We start from the raw sequence: 17,156 nt of genomic DNA, 5'->3' as shown, positions 1-17,156 counted from the left end.
CTGCGGAAGGGGCGGGAGGGCCATACATGATCGAGGTCATGCGCATCTAGCCAATTTGTAAGCCGATCCAGCCGCTCCAAGCCATCAGCAATTCTTAGCATAGGGGCACACTCATGCATTCTTGTCAAGTCATCTTGTGAAAGGCTGCCTGCTTCCAGCTTGGCTTGGATGTGCAACCTTAATAAAACTCACTGAGGTCTGGGAGAAAATAGCAGATCTGCAGCAGATAGGGTAGAGGAAAGGGTCTAGAATATGTACACGCAGCTGATTCAGGCAGGCTACACGCTGAACGGTTACGCTGAGAGGAAACCATAAATCTCAGCTACTATGCAATAAATATCTCAAGTTTTAACTAAGGAGACTATCTTTACAGTGAAATTAAAAAAATAACATTTTAGAACAAAGCTAACAAATGGCTAGTTTTCTGTGATTCTTCTACAAAAGCTGTCTTTGAGAGGGGAAAAAGTCAAACAAACAAGCAGTTTTACCTGAAATAAAGAACTAGTTTAAAGGTCAGAAGAAAGGAGCAAGTTTTGCGAGAGGCACGGAAAGAGAGTGCTGGCAGTACAATGACAGTTTTCCTTTCCTTTGCTTTCCTCGCTGCTATTCTGACTCACATAGGGTGCAGCAACCAGCGCCGAAGTCCAGAAAACGGTGGGAGAAGATATAATCGGATTCAACATGGGCAGTGTGCCTACACTTTCATTCTTCCAGAACACGACGGGAACTGTCGTGAGAGTACGACAGACCAGTACAACACAAACGCTCTGCAGAGAGATGCTCCACACGTGGAACAGGATTTCTCTTCCCAGAAACTTCAACATCTGGAGCATGTGATGGAAAATTATACTCAGTGGCTGCAAAAAGTAAGTGATTGCTTTCAGTTTCTAAATGCACGGAGCCTTTTCTCTTCTTGCCCTGCAGCTAACTTAGAGTTCCTTAGGGGAGCATATGTGTGTTTACCTTTTGCTCCAGGGGGGCAGTGTTTGCAAATGCAAGAAGGCTCTCTCCCTGTGACTTCACGGGTGAGCAGACGTTTTTTAGGCTTGTGCAAGCCTCTTAAGGTATGGTGGCACCCCGTTTGTGTGCCTAATACTGGCACATTTTATGACATTTCTGGTTTTCCCTTATTTAAAATTTAGCTTGAGTTTTCTGACTATCAAAATCCAACTTAAAAAAAAAAGGCATGTATGTCTTGAGTAAGTTAGTGAAAAAATAAAGTAATAATGACAATACTAGTTTAGGATCAAATCGATTTTACACCAAGAAATTTTCTGCAGCTAGGACAGAAAATCATCACCAGATACTTATTTTTCAACCTCTAGTAAAGTTAATATGAAATGAGAGTAAATACAAAATATTATATTTGGAGAACTTGAATAAGTATATAAAGTTAACAATTTCTGCAAGTAGTAGTATAGTAAAGGACTGATTTCTGTCATATATTTCTTCTGTCCTTGAGAAAAAATCAGGAAGATTTATTTTAATGTGAACTCATCAGGAAGAGGTTGTTTACCCACTATGAAAGGAGAAATTGAGCCAGTGGTGGCTGTTCCCGAAGATATGCACCTGCAGATTTGGGCTGAACACAACATGTAGGCTTTGCTATGTTCCTGAAGTACCTCTTTCCTCAGGACATTGTAGTTATACACAGTGCAATATGGGAGTCTAAGTATCCAGAAATGTTAATGTTGAGTATGCATTTAATCCCAATTTATAAAAATCAAATTAAACATTTTATTTAGTTATTTCTCTATAAATCATTTAAAAGTTTTTGTTGAAAATATGCCTATAAAGAAATAACATACTTTCTGCAGTTCATTCCCTCTTTACCCTCTGTTTAATTGTGTAACAGGTAAGCAGCAGATAACAAGTGTATTCAAATATATCACTGGAAGGGTGGCAATGTCAGTGTCCCATTTGTGGAAAGCTTCTCCCCCAGGGATCTTTGCTAAAAATTCACTTGGTGTGTATGGGTAGGAACACAAGGAGTCTAGTCTTCTTTAAGTTAGTCTGTTAACAGAACAAACCCTTTAAGAAGATAAAAGATAGGGAAAGGACAGATACTCTATTTTGTTCCTGTGTGGTCACGCTCACTTAGATCACCTCCTGCTGAATCATGCCGAGTAATAGTTATTTTACTTTTTGTCCACTAGGGACTGAACTAAGATCACTGTTACTTTATTCGACAGATTAACTAAAACTTAGTAGTTTTAGAGTTTCCAAACCTGGAATTTTAGTTAATCTTTCTATTGTAGATTACAGGTGAAAAAATACATAGATAGGCAAAATAATAGAAAGCAAGGAGAATTCTGCAGTCTTTTGATAACATAGCTTAAATTTCAGGCACTAATTAAATGTAGCTTAAATTTCAGGCACTAATTACAGCAGCAGTTTATAATAGGATATTTTTTTTTCCTTTCACAAAACTTATTTCCGTCGTGAACAAGTGAATTTGGTTGAATAGCTTATTACTATTCTCAGTATACCGCCCATATAGTTTTTAACGAGAATTTAATCATAAATTAGTCCGGATTCATTGAGGGAGGTGGAGAGGGAAATTTAGTTCCAAATTGTCTTCAATGAGCTATTCTACCAAAAATGTAATATTTTGTTTGCTTAAAATATACAATCAAAATTGTGATTTAAACATAGTAATGCATATTTTTTTTGTTGCTGTGCAGTTATTAAGCAGTAGCAGGGTAAATACATGATTCTGCTGGGTTTAAATAATGCCCAGGCTTCACATGTTAATGTTTGAAATAAATTTGATTTTTGTTTGCATTGTTTTTGGTCAATGATTATGAGATAGTTTTCAGATTATAGCCAGGCATAACTATGAAAATGTTCTTTGGTTATATTGACCCTTGCTAGCGTGAATCAAGCCGAATATATGCTGAAAATGTCCCTGTTGGTATGAGTCAGAGCAGTTTGGCCTGACTATTGTCCGTTTAAATTTGCATGTCTTTTGTCATTGTTAATGCGATTGGTTGGAGGATCAAGAAACCAAATAAATGCATTCAGCAAAGAACTTGATAAAGGCCTTCATAAATTTCCCTTAATTAGAGGTTTTCCATACTTCAAGTTCTAAATTTCATGTAAGGTACTTATTTTGATAATTCAAATGGAAATCTTTGTTATTATAACCAGTTGGTATGCTTAATAACTATAATTTGTACTACTTCTGTTTTGATTCCCAGTAGTTGTGTTAGGATAAGAAGCAATGCACTGCAGAAACTGAGGCTATCAGTGTAAGTGTAAGTAATTCATCCATTTATTCAACAAAATAATTAATCAAAGCATATTATTATGCAGCTCATATCATCACTATCAGAAAAATTTTTGATGCAGAATGTGTATTATCAATGCTAGAAGCAGCTCGATGATAATTTATATTAATCTGTTACCTTCCTCGATGTTTGGTAAACTGGATTCTTTTAAATATTCTTCAGAAAACACAGGCTGTCACTATAAGTCACTTTATGAGACTTATACTCTCCAATCTCATTCCTCAACTTTTCTGGTCTTGCAACTGAATAAGATGATAAGCAAGGTAGTCAGCAGGGCATAGGATGTGTTGGTCACCGTAAGTACTGGAACTGTTATGGCACTGGTCTCTTGATGTGATGGATTTAATTCTCGGAGATCAGGTTTCCATGATAACTTGTCGATTAACACCAATGTGAGATAGGTTTATAGCATTTTCCTTACTTTTCAGATAGGGAAAAGCAATATACGTAATTGTTCAAAAAATCACATTTTTATTGGGTGAAACACCTGGGCTATATGTCTAGGTTTGACTCTCTTCCACCATATAGCTCTTTTCAGAATTATTAGCAAACCATACCCATTACCAGAGAGTGACCAGATCTTGGGATAGTGACAATAAGCACAAAGGCCTTTGTGTCTTCGCCACTTTCTTGTGATTCCTTTCTACCTTTCTGTGACACAGAAATGTCTGTTGTTTAATGTCTACTCCACATCCTGTGCTTCTTGAACTATTGTTTTCTTTCTCTCAAATACCCAAAGTTCACAAATATGTGTATTTAAAATATTCAGATTTAAAATATATAATGTTTTAGAATTTGGGGGGATGCTTAGAAAGTCTGTTTTGCCTTTGCCAAATGGTGTCTTTTCTTTTTTTGGTTGAAAGTATAAATACATTGAGTTAAAAAAACATGCTTTGTAACAGAGAACAAGAATCTATCTACTATAAGCATTTCACACTAGCTAAAATTGACAAATTGATTGTTAGTAAGAAATGTAGTTATGAATTACGATCCAGGATATTTTAATAAATGAAATACTTTTAATGAAGTGCTTGGCTAAATTTTTCTATTGACAGCATTTTTTGACAAACAGCATCCTCTACTTGAATATTGTATTCTTTTCTTCAGACAATTAGTATTTGGCATGCAGTTACCTGAAATATATTAATGATGATGATAATCTTTTTAAAAGCCCTTGTATTACACATATTAACTCATATTAATATCTACTCATAGAAGGTGACTTCCATGAGACCAGTGATCTTGTGTGTTTGTCCAGTGTCATTTCCCCAGGGCTTAGAGTAGTATATCATCCATAGCAGATAGATAATAAATGTTTGTTGATTGAATAAATGGATGCCTTGTCTGTGTGTTGCAATCTACATTTTATTATGTACTATTAACATTTTGGATATATACCTTCCTTCCCTAAGTAGATTTTAAGTTGTCTTTTAAGCAAGGACTATGTGGAGGAGGAAAAATAATTTTCTCCCTACCCTTCTAGGTTCATGGCTGAGACTTTTCTATAATAAAAAACATGTTAACAAGAGAAAAACAAACAGAAGTTTAATAACATGTATACCTCCTGTATACATGGGAGATACCCGGGAAAATTGAGTAACTCCCCCAAATGACCCAAGCTTCCACCTTAAATACCATCTCCAGCTAAAGACAAAAGAAGATGTTGGGTGGGGAGAGCCAGGTTTTCAGGTAAAACATAGTAAACAAGAGTATGGTTGTTATGAAGATTTAAGTCCATGCCTTCTCCATTGATAGAGTTGCTAGAGGTTTAGTCATCTTCCTCTTTGTGGTACAGAGAGTGAGACACCCTTACAAATGGAGATCTCCCTTGTAAATGTAAATTTCTCTTATAGGAGGCTAATTTCTACTTGGTTTTTAGAGCTTTTCCTTTGTCTGCTGTTTCTTAAAAATATCAGCCTGAAATAATCCTTATGCCAAAAAGTCATAATTTGACATGACAAATTCTGCTCCCCTTCAACTACATCATGCAATTATTTTTGTCCTAATATTAATTAAAAAGATATTGAGTCTAGAATATGTGGTATTAATTATCCAAATTGTATTTAGCCAATGGTCTAGGATCTTAAAAACTTCTATGAATTCATTTGTCTTCTTAATTATTCTTTAAGAGTCATGTTTGTTGCCAGTTTCTCCATGAAATGTACCCACACTCCACTTATCCTCAAAGGCTGAGTTCTCCAGTGTTATCACATTGCATGTATCATGTTAGCACTGCATTTCCATGTTGTATGGCTGTTGTCATTTTCATTATTTGTTTTGAGGGCTGTTTGCCTACTTAGACTATGAGTCCCTAGAGTGTAGCAAAAGTCTCTTTATCCATCTTTATATCCCCAAAGATGTTTATTAAGTGTCTGAATAATATCTCTGTTATCATCATAATATAAAAATAAAAAACATCACATGTTCAAGTGTGTGGTGCCATGTATAAAATAAAGCAAGTTAAGGGACCTTGCAACTGCTTTCAGATGCTAAAGTTTGCTTCTAAGTTACTTGAGGGTCATCCTGTGGGATGAAAAAGAATTTTATACTTCCAGACCCGTTGGCAAACAGTTACTGCATACAGGAGTGGCGTATATTTACATATATTTGTAATAATAATATGTGAACATGTGAATCTAAGTAACTAGAACTGACTTCTCATCTGCGCATTGTTTTCGTGGCTGGTGACTGTGCAAAACTAAGCCAGAGAGGATACTCTATGTTTTATTTGCACATGTGAGGGGATTTCTAGAATGTGTAAAATGAGCAGACAATTGATCAGTATGTTTTTAAAAATTTGTCACTAAATTTGAAGAAAATATGCATATATGATTTATGCATGTAGAAAAAAATGACAATTGCCAAGAAAGGTTAATAGGAATAGTTGTCTTTTTTAAACTCAGTTGTAGAAATTTCTGCACCAACTTCATTTGAGAGTAACCCCTGATTTGCAAGCTAAGTAGAGCTCTTTAGTTAATGCCTCTGTATTAACTTTTCAATGAATAGTTAGGTTTTATTATTTGCTCGTTATATTGTAGAATTGAAAGATCCAAGAAGGCATAAAGACTTTCTGGGCCCCAGAAGTTGGGCATTTGGAGCTATAACAGCCTTTTGGATTTCTCTGCAGGAAGGAGCAAGCCTTCCCGCAAACAACTGTCTCCATTGGTGGATGTCAGGTTTTAGGAGCATGGCAAATAGGTTCTTTTCTATGGGTGATTGCAGCCTTTCTGACTCCTGACTGTGAGCTTTCACATTGAGCTTTCTTTTAGTAGCACTCATTCATATGTAATTATTGGTTCAATGTAATTTAAAATGAATGAGAATGTACCATTCTTTTCCTTAAAATCCCCCTACATTTTTCCATTACATGAGAAAAGTTTCCAGATTCTTTACCGCGAGGTCCTATATGATCTGCCCCCACACTCCTCTCTGGATTCCTCATTTACCAACCTTTCCCTCATTCCAGACACTTTAAATGACTTTAGCCTTCTTGTTATATCTCCAGCAGACCAGCTCTTTGCTGTCTCAGGGACTTCACATTCTGTTTGCCTAGCTAGGAAAATTCTTGCCCCAGATCTTGGCATGAATGACTTTTTCTCTTCATTCAGGTCTTTGCTCAGAAATCTTCTCAGAAAGTCTTCACTGAGCACCATTACCTACCACTTTCCCCCACTCTGCTACGTGATTTTCTATCTAATATATGTATTATTTCTTCATGGCATTTACCACTGTGACCTTTTATTGTTTATTGTTTGTCATATAATTTATTCTGTTTACCTCTACTAAGAATGTAAACACAACAAGAGGTCCTTGTCCATCTTGTTCCATGCAGTACACCTTACCCCTAGAAGAGTGCATGACACATAGTAGACTTCGGTAAATATTTGCATAATCTATTCTCCCAGACCCTGTATGCTGTGAGATAGAGACTGTGCCTGTCTTGTTCACTAGTTCTTATTTATTATTTTATGTATTATTTTGATAGCAGATAGCAGATCTACTTTTCTTGCACAATGCCTGGAACGTAGTTGGAAAGAATACTTTCTTTTTAATGACTAGAGTAATGAATGAATTTCATGGGCATATTTTGACTAAAATTAAATATATTTATGAAAATGAGACTTAACTATGTTCTATACATTACCCTACTAACTATGTAATGGGAGAAATTTTAATTAGTCCTGAGTTTCCATATTCTGTTACAGGGGTCAGCAAACAATGGCCCTTGGGCTAAAATATGCCTGCTACCTATGTTTGTAAATAAAGTTTTACTGGAATACAACCACACTCATTTCTTAATATATTGTCCATCCATTTGTAAATGAAGTTTTATTGGAACAGAGCCATACCCATTTGCTTATGTATTGTCTATGGCTGCTTTCTTCCTATAAAGGCAGACTTGAGTAGTTGCAAAAGAGACCAGAAGGCCCACAGAGCTTAAAATTTGACATCCAACCCTTTACAGAAAAAGTTTGCTGACCCCTGTTCTATATCACAAAATGAATACAGTACTAACATTGAGACCATTGCAAGGTAAATTGTGAGGTTTGCTGTGTGGGAAAAAGATGACCTTCCAGGAAGCCAAATAATCTTCAGGTCCGTGCCAGTTGGCATAGAGCCTGTCTAAGCCATTTCTTGGTGTGGTATTGGGACATGCTGTGAGGTGACATTTTAGAGTACAGGCAGGGAAATTTCATGTCTTTTTTCTCCCCCCTGCCCATCTTGATGTGAACAGAGAAATACTCCAAAAACAGATACATGTTAAAAAAGAAAAAGCACCAGAATAACAATACAAACCAGCAGCCTCTGGTTAGACGAGTCTGGGTGCCCAGGGGTCCTCTGCTTTATGTGCCTGTTTCATCCTGTTTGTTGTGGCATTAGCAAGAATGTTGACAAAATATCAGAGGCATTCTATTTTCATAGAAATGGGACTCTGACTCAGCCTTTTACATTCAGTCTATTTAGAAACCTTTCCTCCTTCTGTCATTTGTTTTAGATATAAATATTACAAGTGTTCCCACTTATGTAGATGATGAGAGGGGAGGAGCAACAAGTGGGATGCTCAGCTACAAAATACAGAGGTTTATCAGCCCCTATACTATAATTTGCTAATTAAGGAGGTTTTGTTTTCTCATTCTGCATGCCTTGTCTCTGTGTGGAAACATAAACAGCCTTTTCCTAGGCCTTGTCTTCTTCTATTCTTTTTTTAATACCACAAGCTATATTGTGTCATTTGCTTACAAGCACAACCCTAATAACATTCTGAGTCAGCCTTGCCTTTTGTTCCAATACAAGATTATCGTTTGCTATGAAGTTGGGAAGTTCCAAGCTCCCTTTGGTTCTAGCCCCATGGTCTGAGGGAAGGAGGGCCTCTTAGTGTTTAAATCTCTTTACAAAGTGTACAAAAGATGTGCCCCCTCCCTTATCAACGAGATTTCTAAAGAATGAAGCACTCTGTGGGTCATCTTTTCTTATATTTGGAGGCTCTGTACCTAAACACTCTTCTTTAATTCTTACATAGAAATATTGGAAGTGAGAGGTTTTCAGCCTTGTTGCCTATCCAAATGATCTGATTTCTTCCTTTAAACAAATGAAAAGGTAATATTTAACCGAGAAAGTGATGAAAAACATGTAAAGCCAGATACGACCCTACTGGTAGCTAATAATTTCATCAATAATGTATTTGGGCATATGCAGATCTTTTCTTTCGGCAGTAAGTGCTGGAGAATATAGAGCAAAATAAATGTAGTAAATTACATATACTATATGATTATACAGCTTACTTACTACAGGTTTACATTGGCATGTGTTGAAGTTCGTGTTGAACTATTGAAAGTGCATGCAAGTTAGCATCAAGCTGTGTCTAAAGTAAACCGGTAGCTGAAACATTAATAAAATGCAAATGAAGTGAGAATATCTTGAATTGTTAGTAATATATACATGGAAGCCATCAAACTCACTGGCATCAAATCGGTAAAATTACTATATATTTCTATGGAACAGCTGATGATAATTTTGGAAGGTGGTGTATTTTAAAGTTTCGTTTTTTGTGTAGTTTAACTTATTAGGAAGGTGTACACTTTACAGATAGTCTCTATTTTTTTAATGAAAGCTGAATGAGTTGAATTATAAAACTAGACCTAAAGATTATTGGAGGGTTTCCCTCCTACACTGTTGGTGGGAATGTAAATTGTGCAGTCACTATGGAAAACCGTATAGAGGTTCCTCAGAAAACTAAAAATAGAACTACCATATGATCCAGCAATCCCACTCCTGGGCATATACCTGGACAAAGCTATAATTCAAAAAGATACACGCACCCCTCTGTTCATAACAGCACTATTCACAATAGCCAAGACATGGAAACAATCTAAATGTCCATTGACAGATGAATGGATAAGGAAGATGTGGTACATACATACAATGGAGTACTACTCAGCCATAAAAAAGAACGAAGTAATGCCATTTGCAGCAACATGGATGCAACTAGAGATGATCATACTAAGTGAAGTAAGTTGGAAAGAGAAAGACAAATACCATATGATATCACTTATATGTGGAATCTAAAATATGGCACAAGTGAACCTATCTACAAGACAGAAACAGACTCACAGACATAGAGAACAGACTTGTGATTGCCAAGGCGGGAGAGGAAGGAGAGGGAGGGACTGGGGGTTTGGGGTTAGTAGATGCAAACTATTACATTTAGAATGGATAAACAACAAGGTCCTACTGTATAGCACAGGGAACTATATCCAGTCTCCCAGGATAAACCATAATGGAAAAGAGTATAAAAAAAAAGAATGTATATATGTGTATAACTGAGTCACTTTGGTATACAGCAGAAATTAGCACAACATTGTAAATCAACTATGCTTCAATTAAAAAAAAAAAAAGGTTATTGGAGGGTTTCCATTCCCAGAGAACAAATAAATATTTTATTTAATTAATTAATTAATTTATTTATTTATGGCCACGTTGGGTCTTCGTTGCTACACGCGAGCTTTCTCTAGTTGCAGTGAGGGGGGGCTATTCTATGTTGCGGTGCGTAGACTTCTCATTACGGTGGCTTCTCTTGTTGCGGAGCATGGGCTCTAGGCATGCGGGCTTCAGTAGTTGTGGCACGCGGGCTCAGTAGTTGTGGCTCGCGGGCTCTAGAGTGCAGGCTCAGTAGTTGTGGCACACGGGCTTAGTTACTCCGCAGCATGTGCGATCTTCCTGGACCAGGGCTCGAACCCGTGTCCCCTGCATAAGCAGGCAGATTCTTAACCACTGCACCACCAGAGAAGTCCCAAAATAAATATTTTAAAATCCCAAATTTTAATTCATTTCTAAACCTTTAAAGATAATTCCAAGATTTTATAAAACACTTTAACACTGTTTTTGTCTTCACTATTACTATACAGTTGACTGGATTAAAATGCAGTGGGTATTTACTGCAGCTAAAAATTTGATTTGCTGTACCCAGAAGACCTTACATCTACCTTATTACCTCAAGTGCACAAAGAGGCGAGAATTGTATCTTTATTACTAATATCACCAGTCTTTTCTTTATTTTCCAATTTAACTCAGTTTTTAAATATCAAGAACAGAGCTATAATAAGCAGTAGGTTTAATATAGTATTAATGAATAATTTATTGAATAAATTGAATATTTAATAACTTTTAAATGTCAATAATAGAGTGAAAGTTTAATATTTTTAACAAATGAGCTGATGAATTGTAAATATTTCTTAGCAATGGAACCCTATTTCCAAACAAGTTATTAGGCAGAAGCTTAAAATGTAATCTAGATGCAAATCAAGGGGCTGGAGGAGAACTGGAGTGAGGCCCCGCCATGACCCTGTTCCTCAGCCCTTTCCTCAGAGACATCCTTCAAGGGACCTTATGTGTACAAAGAAATATAGGTTCAAAATAGATGCAGTGAAACTTTCAAATAATCAAATATTAGGTTGGAAAAGTTGCCAAAACCAATCTACTGGCAGGCAGAAAGAAACATAACAGTTGAAAATTTGAATATTTATTGGCAGGCTGATGTAAGAATGTCCAAATCTGCCATATACAAAGCAGTTTAAGAAAAAACTGCAGGTTGTTCAAAAAAAATAATAAATGCAGGTTGTTCTAGACTCAAAAGTGTTGAGGCCTACCCATATTTAACATGACCCAAATATGTTAAGATAATAGACAATTCTTGGATAATTAGTGGCAAATTGTTATAACTTATCTATTTTCTGAATTGTCCAATTTCATGATAGTTTACACTTCTCTGTTTTAAATTTAGGAACATGAATTACATTGATTGCTTAATATCTCAAGCTGCAATTTTCACTAAGAACAGAATTCATCGTTAAGGATAGTGAAAGGAAATATGAATTTTAAGTAGGCATTTTGATATTTTTAAAATTTTCAAAGATTCTTGTTAGATCTACTCAGCTAATCTTTGTTTTTATTTCTAGTATGTGACACTTAACAGAATTGCCATTTTCTTCTTCTTATATGCTGGCTATTTAGCATATTTAAAGACACTGTCTGGACTGTGAAAGTTAATTCAGTTAAGAATAGATAAAAATCATTCTTGAATCCACTTTCCCAAAAACACCTAAGCTGCAACATATGACAATATTGCTGAAAGAGAACAATCATATGAAGGCAATGCCTTCAATTCCATTAACTCTGTGGCGCTTTTTCTCTTTCAGAGATGAATAATGCAGAGCCATTTGATATACTGATGGGGTGAAGGCTCCAAAGTCAGGCCTTATACGAATTTATTATTAACTTGCTTATTAAATTAGAAATGAAAGTTCTAATTTTTTTTTCTGGCTTCCCAGTGGCCTGCTTTTTCTCAAACATCAGTTTGCCCATTCTGCACTTTGGAGACTTCTGAGGCTTGAAAACGAAAAAAAAGAGGTGGTGAGGCAGTCCTCAGCTGGACAGACAAAAGGACTCAGAGGAACTTATTCCAGGCCTGGGTCCTTCTCACTCCTCTTCTTTCCTCTGGTATTGTCTTCATTAAAGTCCTATGTGATCCTCCTTGTACTGGCCTTGGAGTGGAAGTGTTAGAAAGAGGATGGACAAGAGGGTGGGCGAATGAACAAGGAGACCAGAGACTGTCCCTTTACTGGTGGCTGGAGGGCACAGTGAGGGCCCATGGGACTATAGTAGTGTCAAGAAGACTGCTGCATAAGAGATGGCAGTGAGTTCTGCCATGGGATTTTAGGATACAGGCATGAGTCATGGAGCTAAGCACCTGCCATTAACAAAGGACAGGCAGTCAGTTAGCCAGTTATCTAATCAAATATGCACTGTGTACAAGGTGGTCTGCTAGGTACTGGGAGATGGCGATAAATCCACTATAGCCCCTGTGGTTGAGAAGCCTAAACCCATTGAAATAGACAGACATGAAAGCAAATGCATTGTTTGTGTCCTCTATTTCCTATGTCAAGTCTAAAGACAGTACCACACAGTGATGAAGTATGTTGTACCTCGAGCCAGACTGCCTGGATGAATCTTGACAGCACCATTTCCTTGCTATGTGACCTTAGGCAAGTTTCATAACTTCTCCATGCCTCATTTTCATGGTAAAATGAGGTAATAATAGTACGTACATTATAGGATGATTGTTAAGAGCAAGCATAAGTCACATAAATTACTTTGCATAAGTCCTATTACATAGTAAATGTTAAGTAAATATTAGTTATTCCTTGGGGACAGTTCTGGGTTATAGTAATAGTTAAATGTTGAGAACTTTTACCAGCTATCTGGTAATATAGCTGGGTAGCTTGCCCAGCATTGTCCAGTGACTCAATGACAGGACCAGTTCCCAATCCCAAGCAGTCTGGCTCTATGACCTATGCTCTTAACCAACTATGGAATTAGCTACAGCAACTTTTATGATATCTTCTCTTATCAATCTTCAAACCTTAAGTCTATTTAAAATGTTTTTCTGTGGTGGGGTTTGCGTCTAACCCTTAATTCTTTCACACTAAGTGAGTTGCCCCTTTCTCAAGTTCTGCTTCAGACAGTCATTTGTCCTCATCCCAATTCTAAAGCTTCGTGGTTAAATTGACTGTGACATGTAGGTTATGCTGCTGATTGAAGCACAATAGCCCAATTCTCTCTGCCCTCCCACAGGTCTGTTAACAGACCAAGGAATCCCACGTCTGCAGTCCCTCCCACCTATATCCTTAGAAGCACCATCTCTTGAAGTTACAGAGCTAAATTGAATCTGACTATTTATCTAAAAACTTCTAAAACACAAAGAAAGGCTTACAATTGCTTTACATGGGGTGAAGCTGCCTATTCTAAATATCTTCCGTTCAATTTAATGACCTCCCTCTTGGATTTTTCTGTGGGCAGTCCTTCTTGGAAAAGAACATCCTGGAACTTACAATATTATTTGCATGTACTTTCTTTTGTGGGTCATTCAGAGAGTTGTAAAAATGAGAAGAAAAGCCTTGTTTTCTCAGGCAACGACCTCTTATCTCACTTCCTATTTTATTTATCATTGTCCCTATTAATTAAAACATTTCTGGTATTTTGGTTCAAGATCAAAACACTGCTACTTGCAAGCAATTGTGATGGCTCTTCCTCTCTTTTTCCTGATCTCAGAGGCCTGACCACTCAGATGCCTGGGCTTTGAGGTTTGCTGCCTTCATGACGGATAAATATCAATTGCATGAGGTAGAAAGGCTCCAAGTTACCCTAACTTCCCTCTGCCCATTGTTCTTCATGGAGTGCACAAGAGAAGAGACGACAGACTGGGGTGGGGACAAAATAGAATTCAGGCATACCTTTTCATCATCCACCTTTGCATAGTGGGACAGATTAAAAAACAAAACAAAACTCACCATGTATCCCCTTGCTTGACCTGAATTCTCCAAGGAGCGCTAAGGATCACCAGTGTGTGGCATGTCGACATTGTAGGTGCCCCAAAGATACTGGTAGGATATACACATGAATTAATGCATGCTGTGGTGCTCAGACTATTTGGGGGAAATTTTTTGGTCAGTGAAGTGGTCTGAAGGATGACAGTGCTAATGATGACTAACAAGGACCTTTTCCCAATTCGCAGGAAAGTATTAAGTTAAGGATTATAGCTTTCTCAATTTTAAGATTTTCTTTCTTCATCCTTTCCATATTTTTCACTTTTCGTCAATTGTGTCTGATACTTTTCATCTCCTCTCAAACCTAGGGGCAGGATGGGAATAAAGATGCAGACCTACTAGAGAATGGACTTGAGGACACGGGGAGGGGGGAGGGTAAGCTGGGACAAAGTGAGAGAGTGGCATGGACATATATACACTACCAAATGTAAAATAGATAGCTAGTGGGAAGCAGCCACATAGCACAAGGAGATGAGCTTGGTGCTTTGTGACCACCTAGAGGGGTGGGATAGGGAGGGTGGGAGGGAAGGAGACGCAAGAGGGAAGAGATATGAGGATATATGTATATGTATAGCGGATTCACTTTGTTATAAAGCAGAAACTAACACACCATTGTAAAGCAATTTATACTCCAATAAAGATGTTAAAAAAAAAAAAAGAGCTGACAATATAGCAAATACCTATTAATAGAAGTTGGGAAGTGACCTCCCATATTTAGTCATATAGATTGCACTTTATCTCAACACACGATTATGGTGTGATTTATCTCATCCATATAACATAACCACATTTCCTGCCTTTGAAATTGCTGTTGCTTTGTGTATGGAGTAAATCAGTCTATCTGCAAAGAGGGCAATGGATATCGGATGTTCTGTCCCAAAAGCAAGTATGAAAATGACATTCTATTAAGAAAGGTGTTTAGTAACAAATAGGTTGTTAATAAGTCTACCTTGGTTAAGTAGTATCAACATCCAAACAGATAGGCACATATATTTGTATAAATAGTAGGTATTATCATATCTATTTTATAGATAAGCAAACTGAGGACTAATGAAATCAAATAATTTTTAAAAGGTTACCTATTTACTTTGAGATAGATACAGAATTTGAACCCAGGTATTCTGAGTGGTTAACTCTAAAATTCTTCATTGTTCATGTCTCTTTCACTTCTCCTTCACAAATTAAATCAAATTTTGAATGATGGAGCTTGTGGAAGAGGTTTAAATGAATGATACTTTCCTCTAAGTTTTTAGAGACTATATCCAGAATAAATAACCTTCTTTGGAGATCAGAATAATTTGCCATGCATGTATAAAAATTGCTGTAAGAAAGCTACTGTTCTTAGGAGAACTATTTCCTGGAACCACTCCTGACTGGATAAAAATTTTTATTTAAATTTAAAAATATGTCAGAGGCAAATAATTAATTCCGGTTTTTACATTTTTCCAAATAAGTGAGTTGCTTACACAGACTGCCTCAGTTGAGGTTACTCTGATATGACTATACAAATAAAGATAATATTTTAAACTAGTTAATCTACATTTTTGCTTATAAACACAACCTAGTGCTAGATTGTGTTTATTTCAGTTAAAGACCAAACAGGGATAAAATATTGTCAATAGAGGAGATTGCTTAATAGTTCAACACTAGTGAATTAGGGTCCTGTTTGTAGTATTTCTGAGAAAATGACCATATGCCATATGTATTTTTAATTGTAAGTTATTTTATTTTAGTTCCCAATTATATAAAAGTAATCATCGATTCCAGGTTTATGCTTAGAAAAATGAACAGAAAATTATTAAACACTCATGAAGGTGAAACTCTCATTATCTCTTCCTGACAGTCAAGGTAAACTAGTGGACTAAAGAGACTTTGGTTCAAATAAATGATTAAAGTTGACAATAGAAGTGGAAATCCTACACTCAGCCCTCAGAAAATCTCTTAACTGAGACTTGAATACATATTGGAGCTAAGAAGTCTCCATGTCAGAGAGAAGGGAAACTCTTTATTTTGTGACCATTATGTTTCATAAGTGACTAAAGCTTATATACTTTGAGTTCACAAATCAAATAAATATGTGCAGTTTTCTGGGGAAAAGGTTACTATGGAAATTAATCATCCTGAGCATAAAATATCCCTATATATTATTCTAGTTTTTTGAAATGTCTTCCACTGTATATAATTTTGAAAGTCATGACCAGAAAAGATACCAAGGCAACTAAAAAAAATTAAGTAAAACTCTATTAGCATACTTTAAAATTGTTTATGTTTCAAATAATTTACCAAATATTTTGAGGATTTTTCTTCTGTTCAAATACAAAATATCCCCTGTAGAAAATGAGATTAATATGTGCTTAGTCTTTTTCTGATTACTGGGCAATGGAGAAATCAATGGCAAAGAGGTGGTTTTCTACCAGAAAGACACACCCGTCCTACCTGTCCGCTTAGTGGACACTCAGAATCTTTGAGGAAGATGTAGTTGAAAAACTTTTCTATAGTTTTAAAATTTAGAACCAAAAAACTATGCAAAGAAAATGCAACTTTTTAATTTAACAAGGTGGAAAAGAGTGTAAGTTGAATAGATAGAAAACAGTTCTAGAGGGTAATTGTTGGTTGTATTTTCCAAAGATGGTTATAATACTATTGTATGTATGTATGTGTGTATGTATATAGTATTATGTCATAAACAGTATTATGTCTTACATGACATCATTCCATAAAGAATTCTCTTCCCTTTGAATCTGTCTGAGTCATAAAAGGCAACTCAGTTTCCATCTTGTTCATTACAGTACTCATGCTTGGAACCCTGAGCTGCCATGTTAGAACTCCAACTACCTTAAGGCCACCATATCGTAAGGAGGTCAGACCACATGGAAAGACCACGTGTAGGTACTCTGGTTAGAACGTCCCCATTTTTGAGTCATTCCAACCCAAGCCCTAGCCATGTGAGTAAATGAGACTTCAGATGGTTCCAGCCCCCACT

The 17,156-nt window shown here is 36.5% G+C and overlaps 1 protein-coding gene across 2 annotated transcripts in view; it reads left to right on the top strand.

The window, feature by feature from the left end:
* Positions 1-227: 227 nt before the first annotated feature.
* ANGPT1 (angiopoietin 1) overlaps positions 228-17,156 on the top strand; it is a 256,799-nt gene continuing 239,870 nt past the window's right edge. For both annotated transcript variants that reach the window (XM_068525454.1, XM_068525453.1), the window contains exon 1: positions 228-866. In XM_068525454.1, coding sequence (XP_068381555.1) covers positions 570-866 — 297 coding nt within the window. In that variant the 5' untranslated portion in view covers positions 228-569. The remainder of the gene's footprint in view (positions 867-17,156) is intronic.

This window comes from Eschrichtius robustus, chromosome 17 (assembly GCF_028021215.1).
Source record: "Eschrichtius robustus isolate mEscRob2 chromosome 17, mEscRob2.pri, whole genome shotgun sequence".
NCBI lineage: Eukaryota > Metazoa > Chordata > Mammalia > Artiodactyla > Eschrichtiidae > Eschrichtius > Eschrichtius robustus.
Note: the sequence above shows the minus strand (reverse complement) of the source record. Positions and strands in the feature narration are given on the sequence as shown.